Raw genomic sequence first — 23,119 nt, 5'->3', positions numbered from 1 at the left:
ACAATTTTGTCTCGGGAATCTGACGTTAAAAGACCATGTTTGCCAATTTATAAGAAAATTGGATGGGAAGCATATCTTTGACTCATAGAAGGCGTTGAAGCCGTTACTGAACGTAAAATCAGATGAAGATGTGAGCCACAATCACAACTACGCTGTATATATGTGTTTTAATTTATGTAATTTTTTTCTTTTAATAATAATAATTTCCTGTTTAAATATTTACTTTTGGAATGTTACGCTTATAAATTCATATGATGTGATCTAACAATTGCAGAAAACATATTTCTCAACATATCGACGTCCACGGTAAGTAAAATCAAAAATATTTGTGTATTTTGTGGATCTAGTGCAGGAAAAGATTTAATTTATGAAGAAGTAGCAGAAAAGCTTGGAATAACACTTGCTGAAAAAAAAGATTCATTTGGTATATGGTGGTGGTGAAGTTGGTCTCATGGGAAGAGTTGCAAAAGCTGCGCATGCAGGTGGAAGTGAAGTCTTAGGCATTATTCAGATTACCTTAGCCAGTCTTACTGGACCAACAATAGGAGAAGAAATGAAAGTGGACAACATGTATGAACGAATTATTCAAATGATTGAACATTCAGATGCTCTCATTGCTTTGCCAAGAGGTTTTGATACTTTGAAAGAAATATTTCATACTATTTGTCGGGCACAATTAAATATCCACAATAAGCCAATTGGTCTGTTAAATGTTAACAATTATTATGATAAACTGCTATCGTTTCTTGATGATGTTGTGAAACATGGATTTATTTCATTAGCTTCGCGAAGGATGTTAGTTTCTGCTACAAGTGAAGGTGAACTTATTGATTTACTGCAAAGATTTAGTCATGAACTAGATCCATTCTTATCTCAACTTAATTGGCCAACATCCAAGAGTAAGAAAAGAAAATTCATGTGATGCTAAACTTGTGATTCAACGGTATGTTTTTTTTTAAGGTATGAATAATCTCCTCTTCTTCTCCTCTTAGTTTTTTTATATAAAAATAAAAAAATATATATTCATATATATAGTAATAATAATAATAATAATTTTTAGTTCAATGTCGAGTAAGGTGTCAGTAAAATGCACCTGAGACGCATTAGTTAATAATTATTGGAAAATCACAATACGCTAGATTTTAATAGATTTGATTGATGTACTATAAATGTGTTCTAAAAAAAACCATCAATCAATATTCCCTAAAAAAAAGATTTGTTTGTGTTGGATAAGTTTCGAAGGTAGTCGAATGTATCCGTTATATAAATGTTTATATATATAGATATTTATGGTAGAATATTTGGATAAAAAAATTAAAAAAAATTATGTCATTGTAAACTTTGCAGTCACGTTAAAAAAATAAAAAATAAAAAAAAAGAGAGGGGATTTTATTCTTTGTAAATTTTCCTATTTTGTTTTCAATATTATTTTATTTAATTGTCTGATTTAATAATTAGCCTTTTTCAATGAGAGCTAATATTCATTCCAACTCCATGAGTGTAAATCAGCTATCCATTAAATATTTTGACCTGAAAGAATATGGAGTTGAGGCTTTTACGAAAAAATTCTCGATATTATACATGTTATGGTGGGTGATGTAAATTATCTTTTTTACAATATTATCATAAAAAAATTTAGAAATTAAATATATATATATATATTGTTACTTTATATATTATGTGAAAATAAAAATAATAATAATAAAAGCACATCTAATTATATATTATTATATTAAATAAAATATATATATATTTATATATATATATATATATATAAATCGGTATATGAGTTTGTTTTAAAATGAATATGTTTGTATATATGAATATATAAAAGGAATAAAGAATCTAGGTTGTGATTTTTCGATAAATTTTATCACTAAGGGACTAGTAATAAGATAGTGTGGGGGTGTGATGAAACTTAAAATTAATAATTTATTATATGTTAAAACCTATATTTTAAAATTTAAGTTTCATTAAAATTATAAAATTATGTTATTTTAGTATTGTTTGTTTATATTTAAATGTCTTACTAAATATGTTTTATTTTCAGGTTTTATACGTGTTGGTAAAATAATGATAACTCAAGCTAGAAAATTCAAATGGAAGTGATTCAAAAATATTTGGAAACCTTGAGAAATTATCTACAACTTTGCAGAAGACATGATTGCTAAAAAGTTCATTAAGATGATCAAATTGTAAAAATATCAAAAGGAAGACAAATTTACTTTCACCATGACCAGCATATAGTACAAAATTCATAACTATTTCAATATTTAATCAAATGAGGTGAACCAAGTGGTCAAATTCAACTACAGACAATTCCTCACATGTTTGCTGTTTTGAGCAGAGTCAAATTCGATGATTAAAGTCGTGGAACATAGCATTGAAAGAAGGGACATGGAATTGAAGTTGGAGGAGACAGATACTACTATTACAACTACATGGCATTAATAAAAATTTTGACCCTTTCTCTCATTTGGCCTATAAATAGAGGCCTTGTGCTAGCTTAAGAATCACTCTATCTCATTGTATAATATAGTGTGAGTGTGTATAAAAGTTTTAAGTTCCAATATACTTTTCATTTTCCCAATTATGAGTGATGTTTTTAGTGTTGATCAAAAGTAAACTCATGGAAAGCTAAATCTATTATGTCAAGGTGAAGAGGATGAATTTTTGGTGAAGTAAGATTGTTTATATTTTGAATATTCTTTCTGTATTTCTTTTCATTTNAACTTTTACTTTCCGCGTCTAACACTTATTTTATTGCAACTAACTTTTTATTTCTGCAACTAACTTTTACTTTTCCGCAACTAACTTATTAAATCATATATTTCATTTAGGCAATAGCGTGGCTCTGCCGGTTGTTCTAAATGAAATATAATGATTTAATTTAACATTTACTTTATGCAATTATATATTTATATAGTTATATATATAATCATAGGTACCATATATAAAATATCGGTGAATTCGGTATTTTCTAGTTAGCACCTGATCGATAAGTTGTCTGCGTAATTCAGTCAGCTGGTTCAGTTGCCTTCGATAGTTTGCATATTTTAGATTAGTTACTATCAGTCTTCTTGATCAATTAGTTCAATCTATTAAATGCTCAGTTTGTCAAATTTTCGAAATTCAGTTTCCAACAAACACTTTAAAATAATTTATTTTTGAAAATTCCATTAAAACACACCACACATTAAACAATTAAAAATAATTATTTGATAAAAATATTTTCTCTCATATGCTCCCCGGTCTGCGTTTCTCGATCGCGTCTCGAATAACCTTTACAACATAGTTTGTATGTATTTATGTAGAAGACCACATTTTAGACACGTAAACATGCACACCATATTTAATTTATGTAATTAAAATCATCTAATCAGTCATTTTCCATTTTTCCCTAGATTTGCATGCAGTTAGGTTACGTTATTGCATTTTGGACCTTACAACCTTTGTAAGTTCTATGAAGAATCAATAAAGAGAAAAGAAAAGGAGACCAACTTCATTGAATACAATAACCTTTTGAGTGATTCAACTCATTTTGATGCTGCAAATTTTCTGAAAGATTTTTCTGAAAATGATCAATATACTGATGGAATAAAAATATAAAATATTTTATTTTTCATGTACTCATATGATAATGTTTTATTGTATAAGTATGATATATGTTATAATCAATATAATGGTTGAACAGAAATGTAAAATATTTTATTGTAATCATATGATAATATTTTATTGTATAATTATGATATTTGTTATATTTTTCAATAAATTACATATGTATTCTCAGTAATTTTTTTTATTGCATATTTTTTTTAAGTTCAAATATAGAAAATGATATGAACAAAGCTAAACAAGGAACTAATCTCATGGAAGTTTGCATACCTGATAGTAGTACAACGCACACTATTGTCTGAGATAAAAGATATTTCTTGGAACTAAAAGCAACAAAAATAATGATGAATATAACAGCAGGTCCTATAGACTTGATTAAAGGTTGTGGTAAATCATATTTTTGTTACCTAATGGTACAAAATTTCTGATAAATGATGCTTTGTATTAACCACAATCGAAAAGAAATTTGTTGAGTTTTAATGACATATATTCCCATGGGTATGATACTCAGACAATAAATGAAAGAAATGAGAAATATATGTGCCTTACCACATATAAATCAGGAAAGAAATATGTAGTTAAAAAACTATCAATGCTTCCTATTGGATTGCATTATACATATGTAAGTTCAATTGAATCAAATATGGTAGTTGATAATTCTTCAATATTAATTAATTGACGTGATCGATTAGGACATCCTAGTTCAATAATGAAAATTATAGGAAATACACATGGTCATCAACTGAAAGACCAGAAGATCTTCCAAAATAATAAGTTTCAATGTAAAGAATGTTCTCTTGAAAAACTTATTATAAGACTACGAGCTAAAATGTAAACCGAATCACTCATGTTTCTTGAACGTATTCAGGGTGATATTTGTTGGCCAATTCACCACCATGTGGATCCATTAGATATTTTATAGTATTGATCGATGCCTCCAGCAGATGATCACATGTATGTTTATTATCATTTCAGAATGTGGCATTTGCAAGATTACTTGCTCAAATAATAAAATTGCGGAATTAATTTCCAAATTATACAATCAAGAAAATTAGACTTGATAATGCTGGTGAATTTACTTCCCAAACTTTCAAATATTATTATATGTCAATGGGAATCGCTGTTGAGCATCATGTTGCTCATGTACATACACAAAATGGATTAGCTGAATTATTGATTAAATGTCTACAACTGATTGCTAGACCAATTATTATGAAAACAAAACTCCCTATTTCTATATGGAGACATGCAATTTTACATGTTACATGTTACTGCATTAATTCGTATCTATAACGTACCGTAATTTTAAACTACTTAAAATTTGCGGAAAATAAAAAGAATTCTTAAATAAGTAATAAACTCTGAAAATGCAATGTAAATAAAATGCTTGGCTAAATACTTGAAATAAAAACGAGTACAAACTAATTTAGTGCCACCATTGTCACAAACAAAACGAGTTTGCAAAAATACTTATTGAAACAACATGAAGAAATTTCGTTAAAAAAAGAGTGAATAAATTTAACATGCATAAAATTCTTGAAACTTTAGAGGTCTTCGGGTTAGGCCTCCGCACAGTCCGACCCAACTCACTGGTCCTCGCCTCTCGCCTCCTCATACTCGTCCTCGCCTGCATCGATCAAGTCTAGTGAGTCTAAAGACTCAACATGTATAAACTGAGAATACCGAGTAATACATAATAAATTCACATGCATTTTTAAAGCAGCACATATATACTCAAACTTTGAACATACTTACATAAACTTAGACGTGCCATCATTCCATAAACATATTCATAAACGTGCTTGCATCATACATAAATAAACATGCATCATCATCATCGTTTTGCGTAGAGATATGTTTCAAAGTAAGTGACCCATAACATAATGCGCCTGATCAGATTAAACCACAGCACTGGACTGGCAGGGATCATCACAGCCTTTCAACTGAACGTCCACTCCCACATACATAAGATCCTCGGTCATGCTTTACCGGGTGGATTGGTCCCTGGTCATGCTTTACCGCTTCCCAATCCTGATCATAACCCGGTCATGCTTTACCGGGGTGGAGAGGTCCCCGTACATGTTCTCCGGCTTCCAAACCCGTTCATAATTAGTCACAATACAATTCGCATACCTAAAAAATTAGAGAGTTAATTAGGGGATAAAAATTTACTTAGTCAAATAATTAGTGATAACACAATACTAATAACCAATAAACATGCTAAATAAAAATACTAATATCCCACTAATTTACTAGCACCCCTAATAAACATGCCTATTGCACCGCCTCAACGAACAAAATGTGACCTTAAAGAAAGATCGAAATTTTTATCTGTTATGATAGCCCATCAGTCATTTGATATCTTGAGCCTCAGACAGGCGACGTGTTTACAACATGTTTTGCTAATTGTTATTTTAATGAAGAAGTCTTCCCAATTTTAGGGGGAGAAAAGAAACATATCGAAAAGAAAATTACATGGTATGCATCATCATTGTTACATCTGAATCCAAGAACTAAACAATATGAAAAAATGTACAGAAAATTGTGCACTTGCAAAGAATAGCAAATCAAATACCAGATGCATTTGCAGACAAAAATGGGTAATTAAATCATATATATATCTTGTAAATGCTCATGCTCGAATTGAAATTCTAAATAACAAATTGAAGATACTCATGATATCATAAAACAATTGAAGCGTGGAAGGCCAATTGGTTCCAAGGATAAAAATCCTTGAAAAAGAAAATGCATAGAGAAACACGATGATCGTAAAATAGAGAATGATATTCCGACAGAAACACATGATGATGAAAATGTTCTGTTAGAACCACAAACTGACGAGAATCGTGAAATTTCTATCAATTATATTAATACTAGAAAAATTGAAATCGAAAAGATATAAAAGAAATTGATGAGATATTTTCTTGCAATGTGGCATTTGACATCATAAACGACAATGAAGATCATGAACCAAAGCTTTTGGTGAATATAAATATCGACAGGACAAGATAAAATGGAAAGACGTCATCTAGGTTGAATTGGATTTGCTAAATAAACGTAAAGTTTTTGGACATGTAGTCCTTGCAGCTGAATTTGTAAAACTCGTTGAGTACAAATGGGTTTTTATTCGAAAGCGAAATGAGAAAAAAAAAATACTAAGATATAAAGCTCGACTTGTTACACAAAATTTTTCTCAAAGACCTGAAATTGATTATGAAGAAATGTATTCTCTGGTTATTGATTCAATTACGTTTCCGTATTTGATTAGTTTGGCGGTATCTGAAAATTTAGAGATACATCTTATGGATGTTGTCACATTTTACTTATACGGATCTGTGAGGTCCAGTATTTTCGTATTCATAATTTTTGCGGAATTATTAAAAATTTTCTCTTTAAATAAATAAACTTGCAACGTATAAAAACTTTTGTAAAATAACCCAACAGTTTAACATAAACATAGCAGCGGAAACTGAATAATATTTTAAACAATAACTTAAAATATATAAAAGTTATAACAAGAGTTTGAACATAAAACTGAATAACTAAACGTGAGGTCCTCGGGTTCGTACTACCGCCGATCCGAGCTAACTCACTGGTCCCCGCCCTCAGCCTCTGCATCGTCAGTACTTACATCAATCAAGTCTAGTGAGTCTAAAGACTCAGCATGCATATATCGTGAATAACAAGTAAATATATCATAAAATCGCATGCAACGTAAAAATATCGTATCGTAAAGCGTAACGTGAAAATCGTATCATGAGTAATTATAAATACGTGCATATCTGAAAATCATACGTAAAAGCTTTGCTCGATAGAGCTCTGTCATAACATATTATATCGAAATTTTTTTTTTGTAGAGATAATGTTCTACGCAAGTGGCCCATAACATAACATGCACGTCTGATCAGACTAAACCACAGTATACTGGGCGGTAGAGATCATCACAGCCCTTGGACTGGATATCCGTTCCATACATAATCGTAAACCGGTCGTAAGTCACCGGGTGAAGCAATCCCATAAGCGTAAGATGGCCACAAGACATATCGCATATATCTCAAAAATAAACATTTTCTATTTTTATGCACGTAATATAATTATTATACTGTTTTAATTTACCAATTGAGTTGGATCGTTCCCAGGCTCGCTACGACCTAATTCTAAGATGAGACACATGCAAATAATCTCAACTTGACCAACACTTCATAATCGAACTAAAAACGAGACAATTACGCCCAACAAACGTAGTATCTAACCATGACTCCGTACCAACCCAAACCAACATCAAACCATCATTTATTCATGATTAAAATACACCTAAAATACTGGAAAACATAACCCTAGGGCTGTAATACACGAAAAATGTGAATGGAGGCCAAAAATCGTGAAACGCTCTTTCGAGAGTCACTTTGGCACATTGCCCCGTAAATTCTCGTACGACCTCTAAACTTAACCAAATCACAAACGGCAAAAAACATGACCTTTCTAACTTATTGAGGTACTGTCAAGTCCAAGGCCATAGGCTAAAAGCCAACCAAGAACTCGAAACAGTCCTCTGAACCGAAGCTCAAAGCTGCTGTCCAGAAAATGCAGCAGCGGCTGCTGTGATTCCTTGGCTTCGTTTTCAAGGCTTTGGCCATTGGGGGCTTGAACCACCGACCAGAGCCTCTTACCAACATTCTAAGGAGTGGCTCAGACCATGGCTAAGGGCTAAAAGCCAACCACAATCCAAGCAACCACCCAAAACAATCCAAAGCTTCACCCGAGAACACATATGCTGTACCATGGGGAGTGTTGCTTGTTCTTGCTGTCATGTATCATTCCAGTGGCCATATGATCGACCATGGCATGATCTAAATATAATGAGGTATTGTGTGAACCATGGCTAAGGGCTAGAAGCCAACCAAGATCCACCCAAACACCTAGGACAACACAAAGCTCAAACCGAGAACACAAGAAAATTCTGTACCATGCGATTGTTTGGATCGCTTGCTGTCAAATGAAGGATCCAATGGTTATGAGGTTAACCATGGTCCATTCTAGACATGCTAAGGTGTTGTATGAGTCATGGCTAAGAGCTAGAAGCCAACCACAACCCACCTAACACCCCAAAACCGAAACTCAACACACTCAACAATACCAGAATTTTAAAACCGAAAGGGCGCTGTTCTTTGTTTGTTTTAAAAATCGATGGGGACATGAACCAAGCCATGAAAGGGCATCTTGGTCACGTCCTAGACATGTCAAGGAGGGATTCTAACCATGGTTACAGGCCCAAAAGCCAACCAAGATTCGAACCTCCCTGTACAAACCGAAAACCAGAATTTTGAGACACAAAATGCACCATGGACGAGTTGATGTCCATTCGTGTTGCTGTGAGGGAAAAGGCTTTAACCAACGGACTAACACCTTCCTAGCACACCCTATATCATGTCTATAAGCAGCCTTGAGCCCCTGGAAATCGAGCCAACCCTGAAACCACAAAAACTTCAAAACCGTGAGGTGCACAAGTGAAGAGTCGAAAAATCTGCACAATGTTTTTCGAAAGTTCTTGACATGATTTCGGTTTTGTCATAGATCAAGCACATGTAATGGTTTAAAAATAGATATTTAACTTGATTGAAGAGCAAAGAAATAATATAGACATGCCTTAAGTTGTTTTTACAATAAACAACACAATACGTCGGATCGGGAGACACGGCAACGGAAATGAAGACACCTTGCTATTGTTGTTGTCTTGGCCAAGAATGGGAGATGCCAAATCTCCTAATTTTTGTGCTAGGGAGAATGAAGAAGGTGGTGAAGGGTTGTGGTCAAATAAGGTGGTGTATGGGGGAGTAAATGATGCCAAGTTGAGGGGGGGAACATGCATGATGAATGGGTGCCTTTGTTTTCTTGTTGGGGGAGTTAAATGATGTCAAGTTGGGATTGTGTGGAGTGGAGATGACCGAGACTTGTCTTCCCAAATTGGTATAGGATTTGTTTAAGTTTTTACTAAGTAGAATCTTATGTTAGATAAGCTTGATTAAAAGGTTAATTAAGCATAATCTTGATGAATTAAGAAGCCTACAATTAAATTGTTGATTAATTAATTAAAGTAGACTTAAATCCACTTGATTTCATTAAAATAAATTATTTCTTAGCTTGGAATAAATTTAGGAATATTTTTGGATCATAAAATTCATCTCCGATTTCCTATCTCTAGTCTGGTCTCGCGTATATATCTAAAAAGCTAAAATTTGAAATACGCGATTTAAAAATCCTTAAAAATTATGTAAATGATTTAAATGCAATTAAATCAACAATTTCTTAAAATAATAACCATTTAAAATTAAATAATAAAAATTATGCACATATATACGCATATTAGTTTTTCGGGTACTACAGGATCACTCGATAGTAATATATATATATGAAAATATCTGAAGAATTTAAGATGTCTGAAGAACAATGTTCAAAACCCAAAGAATGTTATTATGTGAAATTGCAAAGATCATTATATGAGTTAAAACAATCTGGTCGAATGTGGTATAATCGGCTAAATGAACACTTAATGAAAAAAGATATGTAAACAATTTAATATGGCCTTGCGTTTTCATTAAGAAAACAACATCCGGATGCATAATTATTATTGTATATGTTGATGATTTAAACATCATTGGAATGAATAAAGAAATTCAAGAAGTTGTGTTGTACTTGAAGAAATAATTTAAAATGAAGGACCTTGAAAAAAAAAAGTATTGTCTAGGTTTGCAAATTGAACAAAAATAATATGAAATATTTGTTCACGAGTCAAATTATACAAAAAAAGTCCTTAAAATTTTTAATATGGATAAATCAAATCCTTTATGTACTCCAATGGTTGTTAGATAATTATATTTAGAAAAAGATCTATTCCGTCCATGTGAAGATGATGAAGTTATTCTTGGTCCAGAAGTATTATATCTAAGTGCTATTGGTGCCCTTATATATATTGTAAATTGTACAAGACCTAAATATCTTTTGCTGTAGATTTATTGGCAAGATTTAGCTCATATCCAACAAAGAAACACTAGAACGTAATTAAACATATATTCCGTTATCTACGAGGAATTATAGACTTGGGACTTTTGTATTCAAAAGATACTAATCAAAGTATAATTGGTTATGCTGATGCTGGGTACTTATCTGATCCACACAAGGAACTTTCCCAAATCGGATATGTATTTACTCGTGGAGGCACTGCAATTTCTTGACGTTTATAGAAACAAACATTCGTAACAACTTCATCAATTCACGCCAAGATTATTGCAATACATGAAGCAAGCCGTGAATGTGTGTGCCTAAAATCAATAACCCAACATATCCAAATCTCATGCGGATTATCATTCGACAAGAAGCCTGTGATAATATATGAAGATAATGTTGTATGTGTTACTCAAATGAAAGATAGATACATAAAAAGCGATAGAACTAAACATATTCTCCCTAAGTTCTTCGCACAACAGCTTGAGAAAAATATAATATTGATAATCGTTACATTCAATCAAGTGAAAACTCATCAGATCTCTTTAAAAAGACACTTCCTACGACAATATTCAGAAAGCATATATATAACATTGGGATGCACAATCTACGAAATTTGTGAAGAATCGTTCGTGTTAACATGAGGGGGAGTTTACGTGATTGTACTCTTTTTCTTTACTATGGTTTTTATCCCGATTAGTTTTTCTTAGTAAGGTTTTTAAGGAGGCAGTATAAAAACAAATTATGAAAATAATCATTATATAATGATCATTATCACGAGGAGGAGTGTTGAAAATAAGAGTTGAAAACTTCTAACTCATACACAAAGATTTGGATGAATTTTTAAAACTTCTAACTCATACACAAGGTATTTATTTCTCTATTTGTGGCTTCACATCACCTCTCTTCTTATCTTCTCTCCTCTCATCTATCTCTATCATTCTCTCAAATTTTGGAAGTGTATCTCTATATATATTTTCATCTTTTTTTTAAAAAAAAATTTCATTTTTGGCTGATTGTTTATTTAATAATTTTTTATTTTAATATCATAGAAAATTTTTAATTCTAGAATTGATTTTATGATTTTTAATTTATGATTTATACAAATTAATGTAATATTCAATAAAAATAAAAGATGATCTAAAAAATGTCGCTTGATTCTTAATAATTGAATAGCCTCGCAATAACCATTTAAAATTCTTTTAAGCATTTTCAATTAATTTGTAATCTATGATATTTTTATAAAAAATTATATCCACATAATGCTAAATAATATTGTTTTCACATGTATATTATCAATTCAAAAATAAGATTACAGATTAATCAATTGATGTATTTTAAAAAAATTTACAAACTTGCATACAAACCCACACATATACACATGTAAAGATTAAATAATTTAATTTTTAAATAAATAAATTTATTTATTAATATAAATATTGAAAAACTATTTCAAACTGAATATGTTATATATGTCAATTAATTATTGGTTTTAAAAAATTAATAAAAAATAATATGTTATAATTAAACACAAAATTTATAAAAAAATTTCACAAAGTCTATAAAAATTTTGCAAAAAAATCTACATAAATCTATATAAATCTTTTATAAATCTTAAAGATTTTGTAAAAATAAATAAAAATTTATGAAATTCATAAAAATCTATTATTTAAAAAAATCATTAAAATTACATTAAAGAATTATTTTTAATAAACAAAAATTTGTGTGAGACGGTCTCACGGATCGTATTTTGTGAGACGGATCTCTTATTTGGGTCATCAATAAAAAAGTATTATTTTTTATACTAAGAATATTACTTTTTATTATGAATATCGATAGGGTTGATCCGTTTCATAGATAAAATTATAAAGATTCGTGAGACGGTGGGACGAGACGCCTTTTAATAAACACCGCGGCGTAGGATCCACAATCCCAATGGTTTTGCCTGTCAAAACCGAAAATTCTATTAAATTTTAAATTTTGAGAAAACGATACAATCAACAAGCTAGATCGAATTTGAGCTTCAATTCTTGATTAACGAGTTCGAATTCCACGAGAAATCCCCGAAGATATGGGGATTTCGTTCAAGCTGTCCAAGATCGGCAAGAGGTTTCGGCCCAAATCCGTACCGCCAGTCGCCGCCGAGGAAGAAGAACAGAAAGATGTCGTAAATGTGACGTCTCAAAGGAAGAGTGCTCCCTCTCCTGCGAGGAAGCTCACGGTATGCTTTTCATGAGATAATATCTGTGTAGTGGATGCACATGTACGTGAAGCGATTTAAAAGATATTTTTTTAACACCAAATTTGGGAAATTTTGGTCACAATTCATCGTCGTAAATTTTTTCGATTATTTATTCGTGGTTATGTAGAACGAGCTCGGCATCTACTTTTTTTTTGTTACGGGCTTTTACTTTATTTTGCTGTTACCCTTCCATAGGCTTTTATTTTTGCTTTTTTGTGTTGTTATGTGATTGTTTGAGTGTAGATGTTACTGGAGAAACCTTTATTCGTTTATGAAGATGTTTTGTTGGATGCCTTGACATTGGTTATTAATTGCGCGTATTTTGTTTAGGAAATGGCCAATGAGCACTACTAAATTACTAATTTTCAATTAATTTTTTAGGGCGATAAATTATGTCTTTCTCTGCAGGAAAAGGCCAATGAGAACAAGGGCATTGCTGAAATTTCTGGTGAGCTGATGTCTTTTTTTTCCGGCCCCATTTGGCCGTGAGGAAACATATTTCTTAAATTACACAGTATTTGATTTTAAAAAAAATCACGAGCCATGCATTTCCAATTCAAATGGATTTCTCGTTTCTTTAATCTGGAATCAAAGACTAAAGTCTCGAAAAGCCTTACACAATGAATGGTTTCTATGTGCACAATAGCAAATGAATTCAATATCCAAATGAATAGATTAAAATAACCCATTCAAACATGAACTTATGATCATTTTAATTATTTCTTGATCTAAGTTGCAATTCAATTACATTGCATATCAACTATGTTTGTACATGCATAAAATATATTTCAAATATCATTCTTGTAAACACAAAAATACTATGTTCGTTACATGCTTAAATTATATTTTGGCTTGTGCAAATGGAAATTGATTGCGTCTTTTAACCAATTATTGTTTTTTATTAGCCATGAATTGATACGTGTATGATACGATGCTGTTAAAATTTTCATTTTTATAATCATTATTACAATAATAGTACTTAAAAATCACGGTGCAATCATTGTGTAATCTGTTTTTCTTAACATTGTGAAACGAAACACCAAAAAGGAATCTGTGAATTCCTTTAAAGTAGGGTTGGATCAAGTGCAACCCATTTTTCAATTCAGATGACATATCTCCCAAACAAGCCAGTTTAAAGCGTAGATTCAGAACCACTTAGAGTTGATTTTATTATCCCATATTTCTTACGTTTTTTTCCTTCTAAACATGCAATTTTTATCTTTTGTGATTTACTTTTTCTTGTTTCACTGTTTTTCTCAGATCGTGAAGTATCCTTCACGGTTGGCCTTTTTCCAAATGGTTATACAGTTGGGAAGCCCATGGAGGTTTGTAGTCTATCTAATCGAGTTTGACGCAGCAGAAGAAATGAAAATGTGCACGTAGAAAATGTGTTTTTCTGCTACATCCTTACATTTCAAGTTGGCCTAACCTCTACATATTTTTTTTCAGAATGAATCTGGTCGCCAGCCTTCCATTGAAATTCCTAAATTTTTGCATCCATATGATCGAGCATCAGAGACTCTATTTACGGTAGGTGATAAGGTTTTCGTGTTCTATTCTGTCGACTTTAAGCACGTTGCATATTTTCTGCATTATGTATGTTTGGATGCTACTGTTTTCTGAACAAGTAAATCCTTTTCTTTTATCACTAACTCAATTTTGAAGCTTATCGAAAAAGTTTTAGTGAAGCTTGTCCGATGAGCTGAATTATCATTGCACTTAGGAGGAACCATGTGTGAAATTGCAAATAAATGTGCTTCATTTATGAATTCTTGTACTTAAGTTCAGTGTTAGAGGACCCTTCAATAATGCGCAGTATGATATAATGAAACTTAGTTGTTGGAATTATATATTTGAGTGGTCTATAATATGGCGTCATCAATGGACGACATGAGTATGGAATGAGGGGCCTTGTGCTTATATCACATTCAATTCAATTCGATTTCATGAAGGCTTAACTAATGCATGGATTCTTTTCTTTTCGTTCTGTATTGACTTTCTTCTCAAAGACCTTTTTTTTTTTTGGTCAAATACCTTTTAGTTTCATTGCAAATGCATACAGTTTGACAAATTTTGAATGCTTAATCTGTAATTTGAGCTCCAGACTATATTGTCTATTAAAAGTTTACTCCCAGCTAGCAAATTATATATAAGAGCTTATTTATTTAATGGAATACATTTTTTCAATTTGTGTCTGAAAAAATTTGAAGGTAAAGAGATGTATCAATAATCATTTGTATTAGTAAATATATTGGATTTAGTCTACATGAATCATAAAATTTGTACAAGCTTGCAGCTAGCATAAACATGTATTGACCATCATTTCAATTGTCAAATATATTGATTTTATTCTAAACTGGTTATAAAAGTTCCAAAAGTTTGCAGCTCTCTAAGGTATCATTAACATTTTGGCTTGTTTGCATATTTATCTGAGCTGCAGTTCTTTCGGGCTCAAGGTCTTTGTTGCAGCTGTGATACCTTTACATTAGCTTCAATCTGTATTTTTCCTCTTGATTCTTTTATCTTACATATGCATTCTTTTAATTTGAGGCAATTGAGTCTGGACACTTGCCAGGAGATATTTTGGATGATATACCGTGCAAGTATGTTGATGGGACACTAGTCTGCGAGGTAAATTAACTGCAGTTAAGATTTGAAGTGCTTTAGAATAGTTATGGTATACTTGATTGTCCACTCTGAAATACCTGTATAGAATCACTGTTGCTTCAATTGGTTGATCATTCAGTTATTGTGCTTGAGATTTGCTCACAGGCTATCTATATGCTCTATAGGATGTCAGAATGCCTTCCGTTGTGTCCGGAAATTTCTGTTGTGTGTTTACTTTCTCTCCATTTTACAAGATCTGAGGATATTATCCTGAATAAATTATTCTGAAAATATTTCCTAATGGCTCTTTCTGGTGGCACTATTAAATTCCTTTCCTTCCATCTTCCATTTTTACCTTCTGGAGCATTGCTTTGGCTGTTTCCCAATTATCCTCAATTTCTGTTTTTATTTCCTATTATATGTCCATTTTAGACCATCGGATGAATTCTTATTGTATGCCTAGTCTGCTTAATTTACTTATTTACATATTAACATTTTCTGATTTTTGTAATCGAATTGAAGGTGCGTGATTATCAGAATTGCTGTTCTGAATCAGAGCATAGTAGAATGGCTTCTGGGGATGGTATTCCCGTCATTTATAGAGTTTGTCTTAGGATGTCTCTAGAAAATGTAGTCAAGGATATTCCTGCTATTTCCAAAAGTTGTTGGACCTATGGTGATCTGATGGTGAGTGATCCTCTCTCTCTCTCTCTCTCTCTCTCTCTCTCTCTCTCTCTCTCTCTCTCTCTCTCTCTCTCTCTCTCTCTCTCTCTCTCTCTCTCTCTCTCTCTCTCTCTCTCTCTCTCTCTCTCTCTCTCTCTCTCTCTCTCTCTCTCTCTCTCTCTCTCTCTCTCTCTCTCTCTCTCTCTCTCTCTCTCTCTCTCTCTCTCTCTCTCTCTCTCTCTCTCTCTCTCTCTCTCTCTCTCTCTCTCTCTCTCTCTCTCTCTCTCTCTCTCTCTCTCTCTCTCTCTCTCTCTCTCTCTCTCTCTCTCTCTCTCTCTCTCTCTCTCTCTCTCTCTCTCTCTCTCTCTCTCTCCATGCAGTAGAAGAGTTTCCTTACATGTGGTTATTACATTTGGGTTTAGGAAGTGGAGTCCCGGATTTTAAAGGCCCTACAACCTCAGCTTTACCTAGACCCCACACCGCAGCTGGATAGACTCTCTGACAACCTAGTAACTGCTAAGGTTTGTTCAAGTGACTTGATTTCTTTAATTATCGCTATAAGGACGTTATGTTATTTGACTGGTATGTATTTATGTGCAGTTAAATCTAGCATTAAGTAGCATGCGGAGGAAAAGATTGAGACATATTTCTGAAGTTTCTGTATTTTCAGCCGATAATAATAACTTAAAAAAGGCATGTAATGATAGAGTTCCTGATAGCTCAAGGTTGGGAGACTTAGGATCTTTGGTTCAGCAGCCTACCCATGAGAACTTGAATACCCAAAATAATGTGTCAAGCACTATGCTCCCTCTAAGGAACAACAGCTTTGGGTCTGATGGCCCTCATATGGATTCTCTTCTGGTATCGAACCAGTATAAGTATCAAAGTGGTGATGCGAGCCCGAGAAATCTGAAGGACCACATGTCTGGAGCTCTTTTGAATTCATCAGCAGCTTCCCCTTGTGGGCAGGGTATGATTCCATTTTCGGACAATGGTGCTGCCGCTATTCATGGTAAGAGAGAAAATCCAGATGGTCAATCATCTCCACTTACGAACAAAAAGTCTAAGCTGTGGCATACGGGTGTGGAGGGCAATACACAACATGCTGGAGCGCAACCTGACAACATTCATGGACCTGATTTACACTGGAAGAACACATTGATGCAACAGCAGGCAATCTCAAGAGGAATTCAGTATACTAACAATGGTCTGCAAAAGTTCTCCCAGCAGGTCTTTGAAGGAGGTCTAATTCAGGAAGGCGCTGTAATTCCATTCTCTATTGGGCAACAAGGACTAAGATATGGCTTGAAGGAAGAACCTGTTGAGACAGAGAGATTGGACAAGCCAGAGCTCAGTCGTATGCACATGGGAGAATCAGAATCAACTCGAATTGAATCCCAGCAGTCACGATTACAGCAAAGAATGCCCCAACAATTCATAAGATCTGGTTTCCCTCAAGCTCCATGGAATAATTTTGGTCAGCCTCTTGAAAATAATTCTAGGAAGGAGGATTCTTTGCAAAAGCGAAAATTTGTTCAAAGTCCTCGTTTGTCTGCTGGAGCCTTGCCTCAATCTCCTTTAGCGTCAAAATCTGGAGAATTTTCCAGTGGTTCCATTGGCCCTCAATTTGGAGGAGTTGTAACTAGTGGATTAATATCTTCCCAAAAGGATAAATCAGCAGTCACATCTGTTCCTTCTGTTGGTGTTGGTGGTAACCCATTGTTGACGTCTAGTGCTAATGAATCCATACAACGGAAAAACCAGGCACAAGCTGCTGCAAAACGTAGATCCAATTCTGTTCCTAAAACACCTGCTATAAGTGGAGTTGGTTCGCCAGCCAGTGTTGGCAATATGAGTGTTCCAATAAATGCGAGCAGCCCTCCTGTAGGAAATCAACCTTTCGCTGATCAAATCATGCTTGAGAGGTTCTCAAAGATTGAAATGGTGTCAATGAGGTATCTTTTGTCAGTCAGGCTGCCGTGTTGAGCTTTTTTAGTTTTATATGCATGAGTTTTCTGTTTGTCCAATTGTTAGATCAAGCACAAGTTTTTGAATAGCAGGTCGACACTTATTTAAATTTGGGCAACTCATGAATATTTAGGAGAATGAAGCTGGGACAAATCCACAGTTGATGTGTTTTGATGCCAGAGACTGGCTCTCCTTCCTTGGGATATGAAATGTTTTGAGACTAGAGACTGACTCACGTTCCTTGGGATATCAACATTCCCAAAATTATGATATTAGTATTCCTTTCACTGATCCCCAAACCCCAGTCTGACCATTATCAAGGTCTTGGAAACTATGAAAACGTGTGCTAGTGTTAATATGTGTCCCTTTTTCTCTGCAAATACATAGCAGAAGTTTCTTTCTATAGTTTTTAGATATTATGGTTTATATAGATTGGTCCATTTTGTTTTTCAAAATTAATATGAATATTGATTTTTGTGTGAGTTTTTCTTTTCATGTAGCAGTTTTATGATCCCATATTACCAGAGTTTTTTCATACCATTTTCCCTGTTTCAGGTGTCAACTCAACCGTAAAAAGAACAAGGTTGATGAGCATCCAATCAGGAAACCTAATGCATTTTCTAGTCAACAACTTCTGCTACAGCTCTCCAGTGAATCCAGCAATGAGAATTTGAATGATAAAACGTGCAAAATGCCATTGTCAAAGTCGCTAGTAGGAGGCAATATGAATGTTTTCAAGACAAGGATCTTGAACTTTTTGCAGACAGAGCGCGTTATTCAAGGTTTGTTGTCTTACAGATTATGAAAAAAAATCAGTTTATTTTTTTAATTGTGCTGATAATCTCAAGTGGTATCTGTCAGGCAATGGCGTACAATATGTTCCGAAGGCAAGAACTAGGATGATCCTGTCAGAGAAGCCAAATGATGAAGTGGCATATTGCGTGGGAGAAATAGAGGATGATGAGTACCTGGACGGAGAGGATTACCTCCCAACGTTGCCCAATACTGTGAGTTTGCATATGTTCTTGTTTGTTTTGGTGCATGGGATAGATTGTGATGTACCATTCTGTTCTTTTCAAATAACAATTTGTTATGGTACAGTATAACGGCTTTTAGGTTAGTACGAACTTTTAGGTCTCCCCATATTTTCTTCGTTTTTCTTGCTAAGGTACATAATCATTCTTAAAGCGATGCTTTCTGTCTTTTGATTACATGAAACCGAAGAGATATCCTATTTTTCTGTTAAATATTGAAAGTTTCTGCATTTAGCAATGTGGATATGCTTTTCCACAGCAGATGCCTCTTGTGTTTTCAAAGAATTATTCATTTTGCATGAAACGTTGACTTATTTTTAAAAATAAAGAAAAGATGAAAAAAAATGATATTTAGAGAAGAAGCTTGCAACCTGCCGTGCACAAGTCAGGATAGCGGAATGCTTTGACATTTTGTGTACCTATCCATCTAATTCAATAATGGGGAGGGTTATAATCAAAATTAAGTAAAATACGACTGATTTTTCAACTGCATATCACAAAAAATCCTTAAAAGTTGTTGCATTCATAATTTTCCTCGACGTTGCGAACTTGGTAAATTAGCTTCCCGATAAGAGAATACTATCGTTCCAGCCATTTTCCAATTCTACCAAACATATAGCATACACGATTACGGTTTACCGTTGATCAACAATCTTGAGGTCTGGCTATGTATATAAATATACTTTATCCTTTGTAAAACTTCAGCCACTACACTTGCCATTAATGCGCGCATTTATGCCCTTCTACTGCAACTATTTCAAGGTGTACAAGTGTTTTAGGACAAGGAGGCATGATAGTTTTTTAACATGCTATGCGTAATTTCTGGGAGTCGATGTAATTTACATAATACATAAATGAAAACCAAAAACTTGTAGGATATGATTCGTTACATCAAGTTTTCTGTTCTTGACTTGGCCACAGAAGCATGATCCTTCAATTGGATATTCCTTTGTGATCTTCATGATGTGTTGTTTACTGATGTCTCTTAACTCCTGCAGCACACCGCTGATCTACTGGCAGCACAATTCTGTTCTCTGGTATGTTTCGTCTATCATTCCATTTACTGCTGTCCATTCAAGTATAGAAGCTAATGACATTTGGTTAACGGTACATGCCTCTGCAGATGGAACGTGATGGATATCATATTGAGGATCATGTCCAACCAAAACCAGTTCGAACGACTAATGCATCAATCAGTCAACTTGATGCTTCTGGAATTCCACCTGGTAGTTCTGCATCTGAGATGCAGCAGTTTTCTGGAGCTTTTGGTCAGCCACTCAATGATATCTCCAAACCTGGTAACAATGTCAATGCATCTGTAAACTCAATGCAGAATGTACAAGGCCCGAGAATGCTACCTCCAGGAAGTGCTCAGGCGTTGCAAATCTCCCAAGGACTCATGCCTAGTGTTTCATTGCCTTCCATAGCTCAGCAACCTGAACAAGCACCTGCTTTGCAGCAGCAACCACAACCGCAACAGCACTCCATGATGCAACAGCATCATCCCCAGTTCCAAAGATCGCCTATGATACTTCCAGCAAATTCAATGCAACATTTGAATAATATAGCTCAGAATGCAAATATGCAGATTGGTGCTCCCATGGCAAATAAGCCTTCATCTATGCAACTGCAGATGTTGCAGCAGCAGCAACAGCTTCAACCACAACAGCAGCAGCAGCAGTCACAAATGCAGAGGAAAATGATGAATGGCCTTGGAACTGTAGGTATGAGCAATATTGGCAATAACATGGTTGGGCTGGGAGGCTTGGGCAACAGTAGCATGGCAATAGGGAGTGTTAGGGGATTGGGTGGAACTGGGATTTCTACACCGATAGGGCCTATATCAAATGTGGGTAGCATGAACCAGAGCCCCATGAATCTGACCCAGGCTTCAAATATTAGCAATGCTATGCGTTCTGGGACGATTACACCAGCACAGGCTGCTTTTCTCAAGATGAAGTTAGCACAAAACAAATCAAATATTTTGGGTAGCCCACAATCAAGTATTGGAGGTATACCTGGAGCTAGACAGATTCACCCAGGATCTGCTGGTCTTTCAATGCTGGGCTCTACTCTGAACCGAGCTAATATCAACCAGATGCAGCGCACGTCAATGGGAGCCATGGGTCCCCCAAAGTTGATGTCAGGAATGAATCTTTACATGAACCAGCAGCAGCAACTTCAGCTCCTGCAACAACAGCAGCAACAACAACAACAACAACAGCAACAGCAGATTCAGTTGCAACTACAACAGCAGCAACTACAACAGCAGCAGCAGCAGCAACAGCTGCAGCAACAGCAGTTACAGCTGCAGCAAGAAACTACATCACCACTGCGAGCTGTTGTTTTGCCTCCACCGGTGGGTTCATCTTCAGGCATGGTAATACCCCATCAAATGGCTCAACCCCAGCAGCAGCAACCACAACAACAGACCAGTCCTCAGCAGATAAGCCAGAGAACTCCAATGAGCCCACAATTGAGTTCAGGGGCTATTCATCCAATGAGTACCGTTAATCCAGAAGCCTGTCCAGCTAGTCCACATGTGAGTTCACAGACTTTGGGCTCAGTTGGCAGTATCACCAATTCTCCAATGGAGTTGCAAGGAGTAAATAAAAGTAACTCTGTAAACAATGCCTAGTGACAACTGAATCTGAGCAGCATGATCTTCAATGTGTAGTGGTGCATCATCTTTAGTTCGGGCTTACTCGTATATGCCGATGTCTGAAAATTGGGTGGCATGTTAATACAAAACAAAACAGAAGCAGGAAGAGTCCTGAGATAGAAGAGGCAACTCATGTATACTCACGAAAGATGAGTCCAACATAGGTCCAGTGAGTACAAATCATTGTTTGTGTGATGGAAGTAGCCCTTGTAGGTAAAAATGAGAAAGTACATAGTTTTCTTTTTAACTTACGCGGGGTTAAGCTATTAAGTAGTCATCCATGTTCTAGCAAGAGAAGCAAAAATATTTATCTACTCCTTTATCTATTGGACTGAAACTATTTGTCAATTTTGCTAGTCTGTTGTGGTTGTAATTTGATTTTTATAGTCTAATAGTATGTGGATGTATATAAATGTATTTTCCTTTTCTCATAGCACGAAGCCCTATAAAAGGTATATAAATGAGCGCCTTCGTTTTTTTTTTTCTGATAATTATATTATTTTTTTTGTAAAATTTTTAATTTTCTTTTATTTTTCTTGTGATATAGTGGAAAGCATATGTAATTTTCATTGGGCGTAAACCTAGTGTATATGAGACTTGAGAAGAGGCACAAAAACAAGTTAATAAATTTAGCGGTGCGTCTCACAGGTCATTCTCCTCAAGAGATGATGTATTAAAAGCTTTTGGTTCGTATATGAACAATCAAGTTGCAGCTTCTTGCTCTACCCCTAGTGTTGAAGAAACGCCGTACGCACCTTCTAGTGCAAGTGCAAGTGTCACTCAAGCTTAAAAGATAGTTAAATTAGAAGTTGAACTTGCATATTTAGTAAAGATGATGGAAGAGATGAAAAAAACAAATTGAATCTCTGTAAATTAATAGTGATGATTAGATGTTTTATGGCATAATTATATGCCATAGACTTTTAATAGATTTATGTATCTTCTAGAATTTTAATGGATTTATCTTGTAACTTTTTAATGGATTCATCAAGGATATTTTTTCTCAATGCATTCTCCCATTTACATCTTACAGCATATCTTCAGTAGTGCTCAAATCATTTCTAGAAAAAGATATGTATTCAAAAGAACACGTCTGCATAGTTTCAAGACTAGCTTTCTTTTAAACTATTGACCACTAATAAAAGAATATGAAGTCAAACTACAAACATTTCCTCTTGGTACCATAATCTCCCAACAACGAAATTTTCATTCACTGTCATTTTAATCTATCTAACTTCACACCACCAACAGGGAAAAACAATGACAAGGTGTTTCAATACTTGTACCATAAATGAAAATAAAATAAATATGATTTGACAAGCAAAT

General features: G+C 34.1%; 1 protein-coding gene across 1 annotated transcript; it reads left to right on the top strand.

The window, feature by feature from the left end:
* The first annotated feature begins 12,525 nt into the window (after window positions 1–12,525).
* LOC140973478 (protein PHYTOCHROME-DEPENDENT LATE-FLOWERING-like) lies at window positions 12,526–22,226 on the top strand. The gene is made up of 12 exons (XM_073436306.1): window positions 12,526–12,838; window positions 13,268–13,307; window positions 14,120–14,184; window positions 14,309–14,389; window positions 15,410–15,490; window positions 15,989–16,153; window positions 16,552–16,650; window positions 16,730–18,084; window positions 18,653–18,879; window positions 18,959–19,104; window positions 20,130–20,168; window positions 20,255–22,226. The coding sequence occupies exons 1-12, from the start codon at window positions 12,689–12,691 to the stop codon at window positions 21,767–21,769; spliced, it is 3,963 nt and encodes a 1,320-aa protein (XP_073292407.1). The 5' UTR covers window positions 12,526–12,688; the 3' UTR covers window positions 21,770–22,226.
* The last annotated feature ends 893 nt before the right edge of the window (window positions 22,227–23,119 follow it).

This window comes from Primulina huaijiensis, chromosome 3 (assembly GCF_012295235.1).
Source record: "Primulina huaijiensis isolate GDHJ02 chromosome 3, ASM1229523v2, whole genome shotgun sequence".
NCBI classification, from domain to species: Eukaryota; Viridiplantae; Streptophyta; class Magnoliopsida; order Lamiales; family Gesneriaceae; genus Primulina; species Primulina huaijiensis.
The sequence above is the reverse complement of the archived record's forward strand: the minus strand, read 5'-3'. Positions and strand labels throughout refer to the sequence as shown.

Excerpts from the sequence above, each read along its gene's own strand:
- LOC140973478 (XM_073436306.1), top strand. The coding sequence starts at position 12,689 with ATGGGGATTTCGTTCAAGCTGTCCAAGATCGGCAAGAGGTTTCGGCCC. Across the intron at positions 14,185-14,308 it reads CAGTTGGGAAGCCCATGGAG|AATGAATCTGGTCGCCAGCC; the intron begins GTTTGTAGTCTA and ends ATTTTTTTTCAG. Across the intron at positions 14,390-15,409 it reads CATCAGAGACTCTATTTACG|GCAATTGAGTCTGGACACTT; the intron begins GTAGGTGATAAG and ends TTTTAATTTGAG.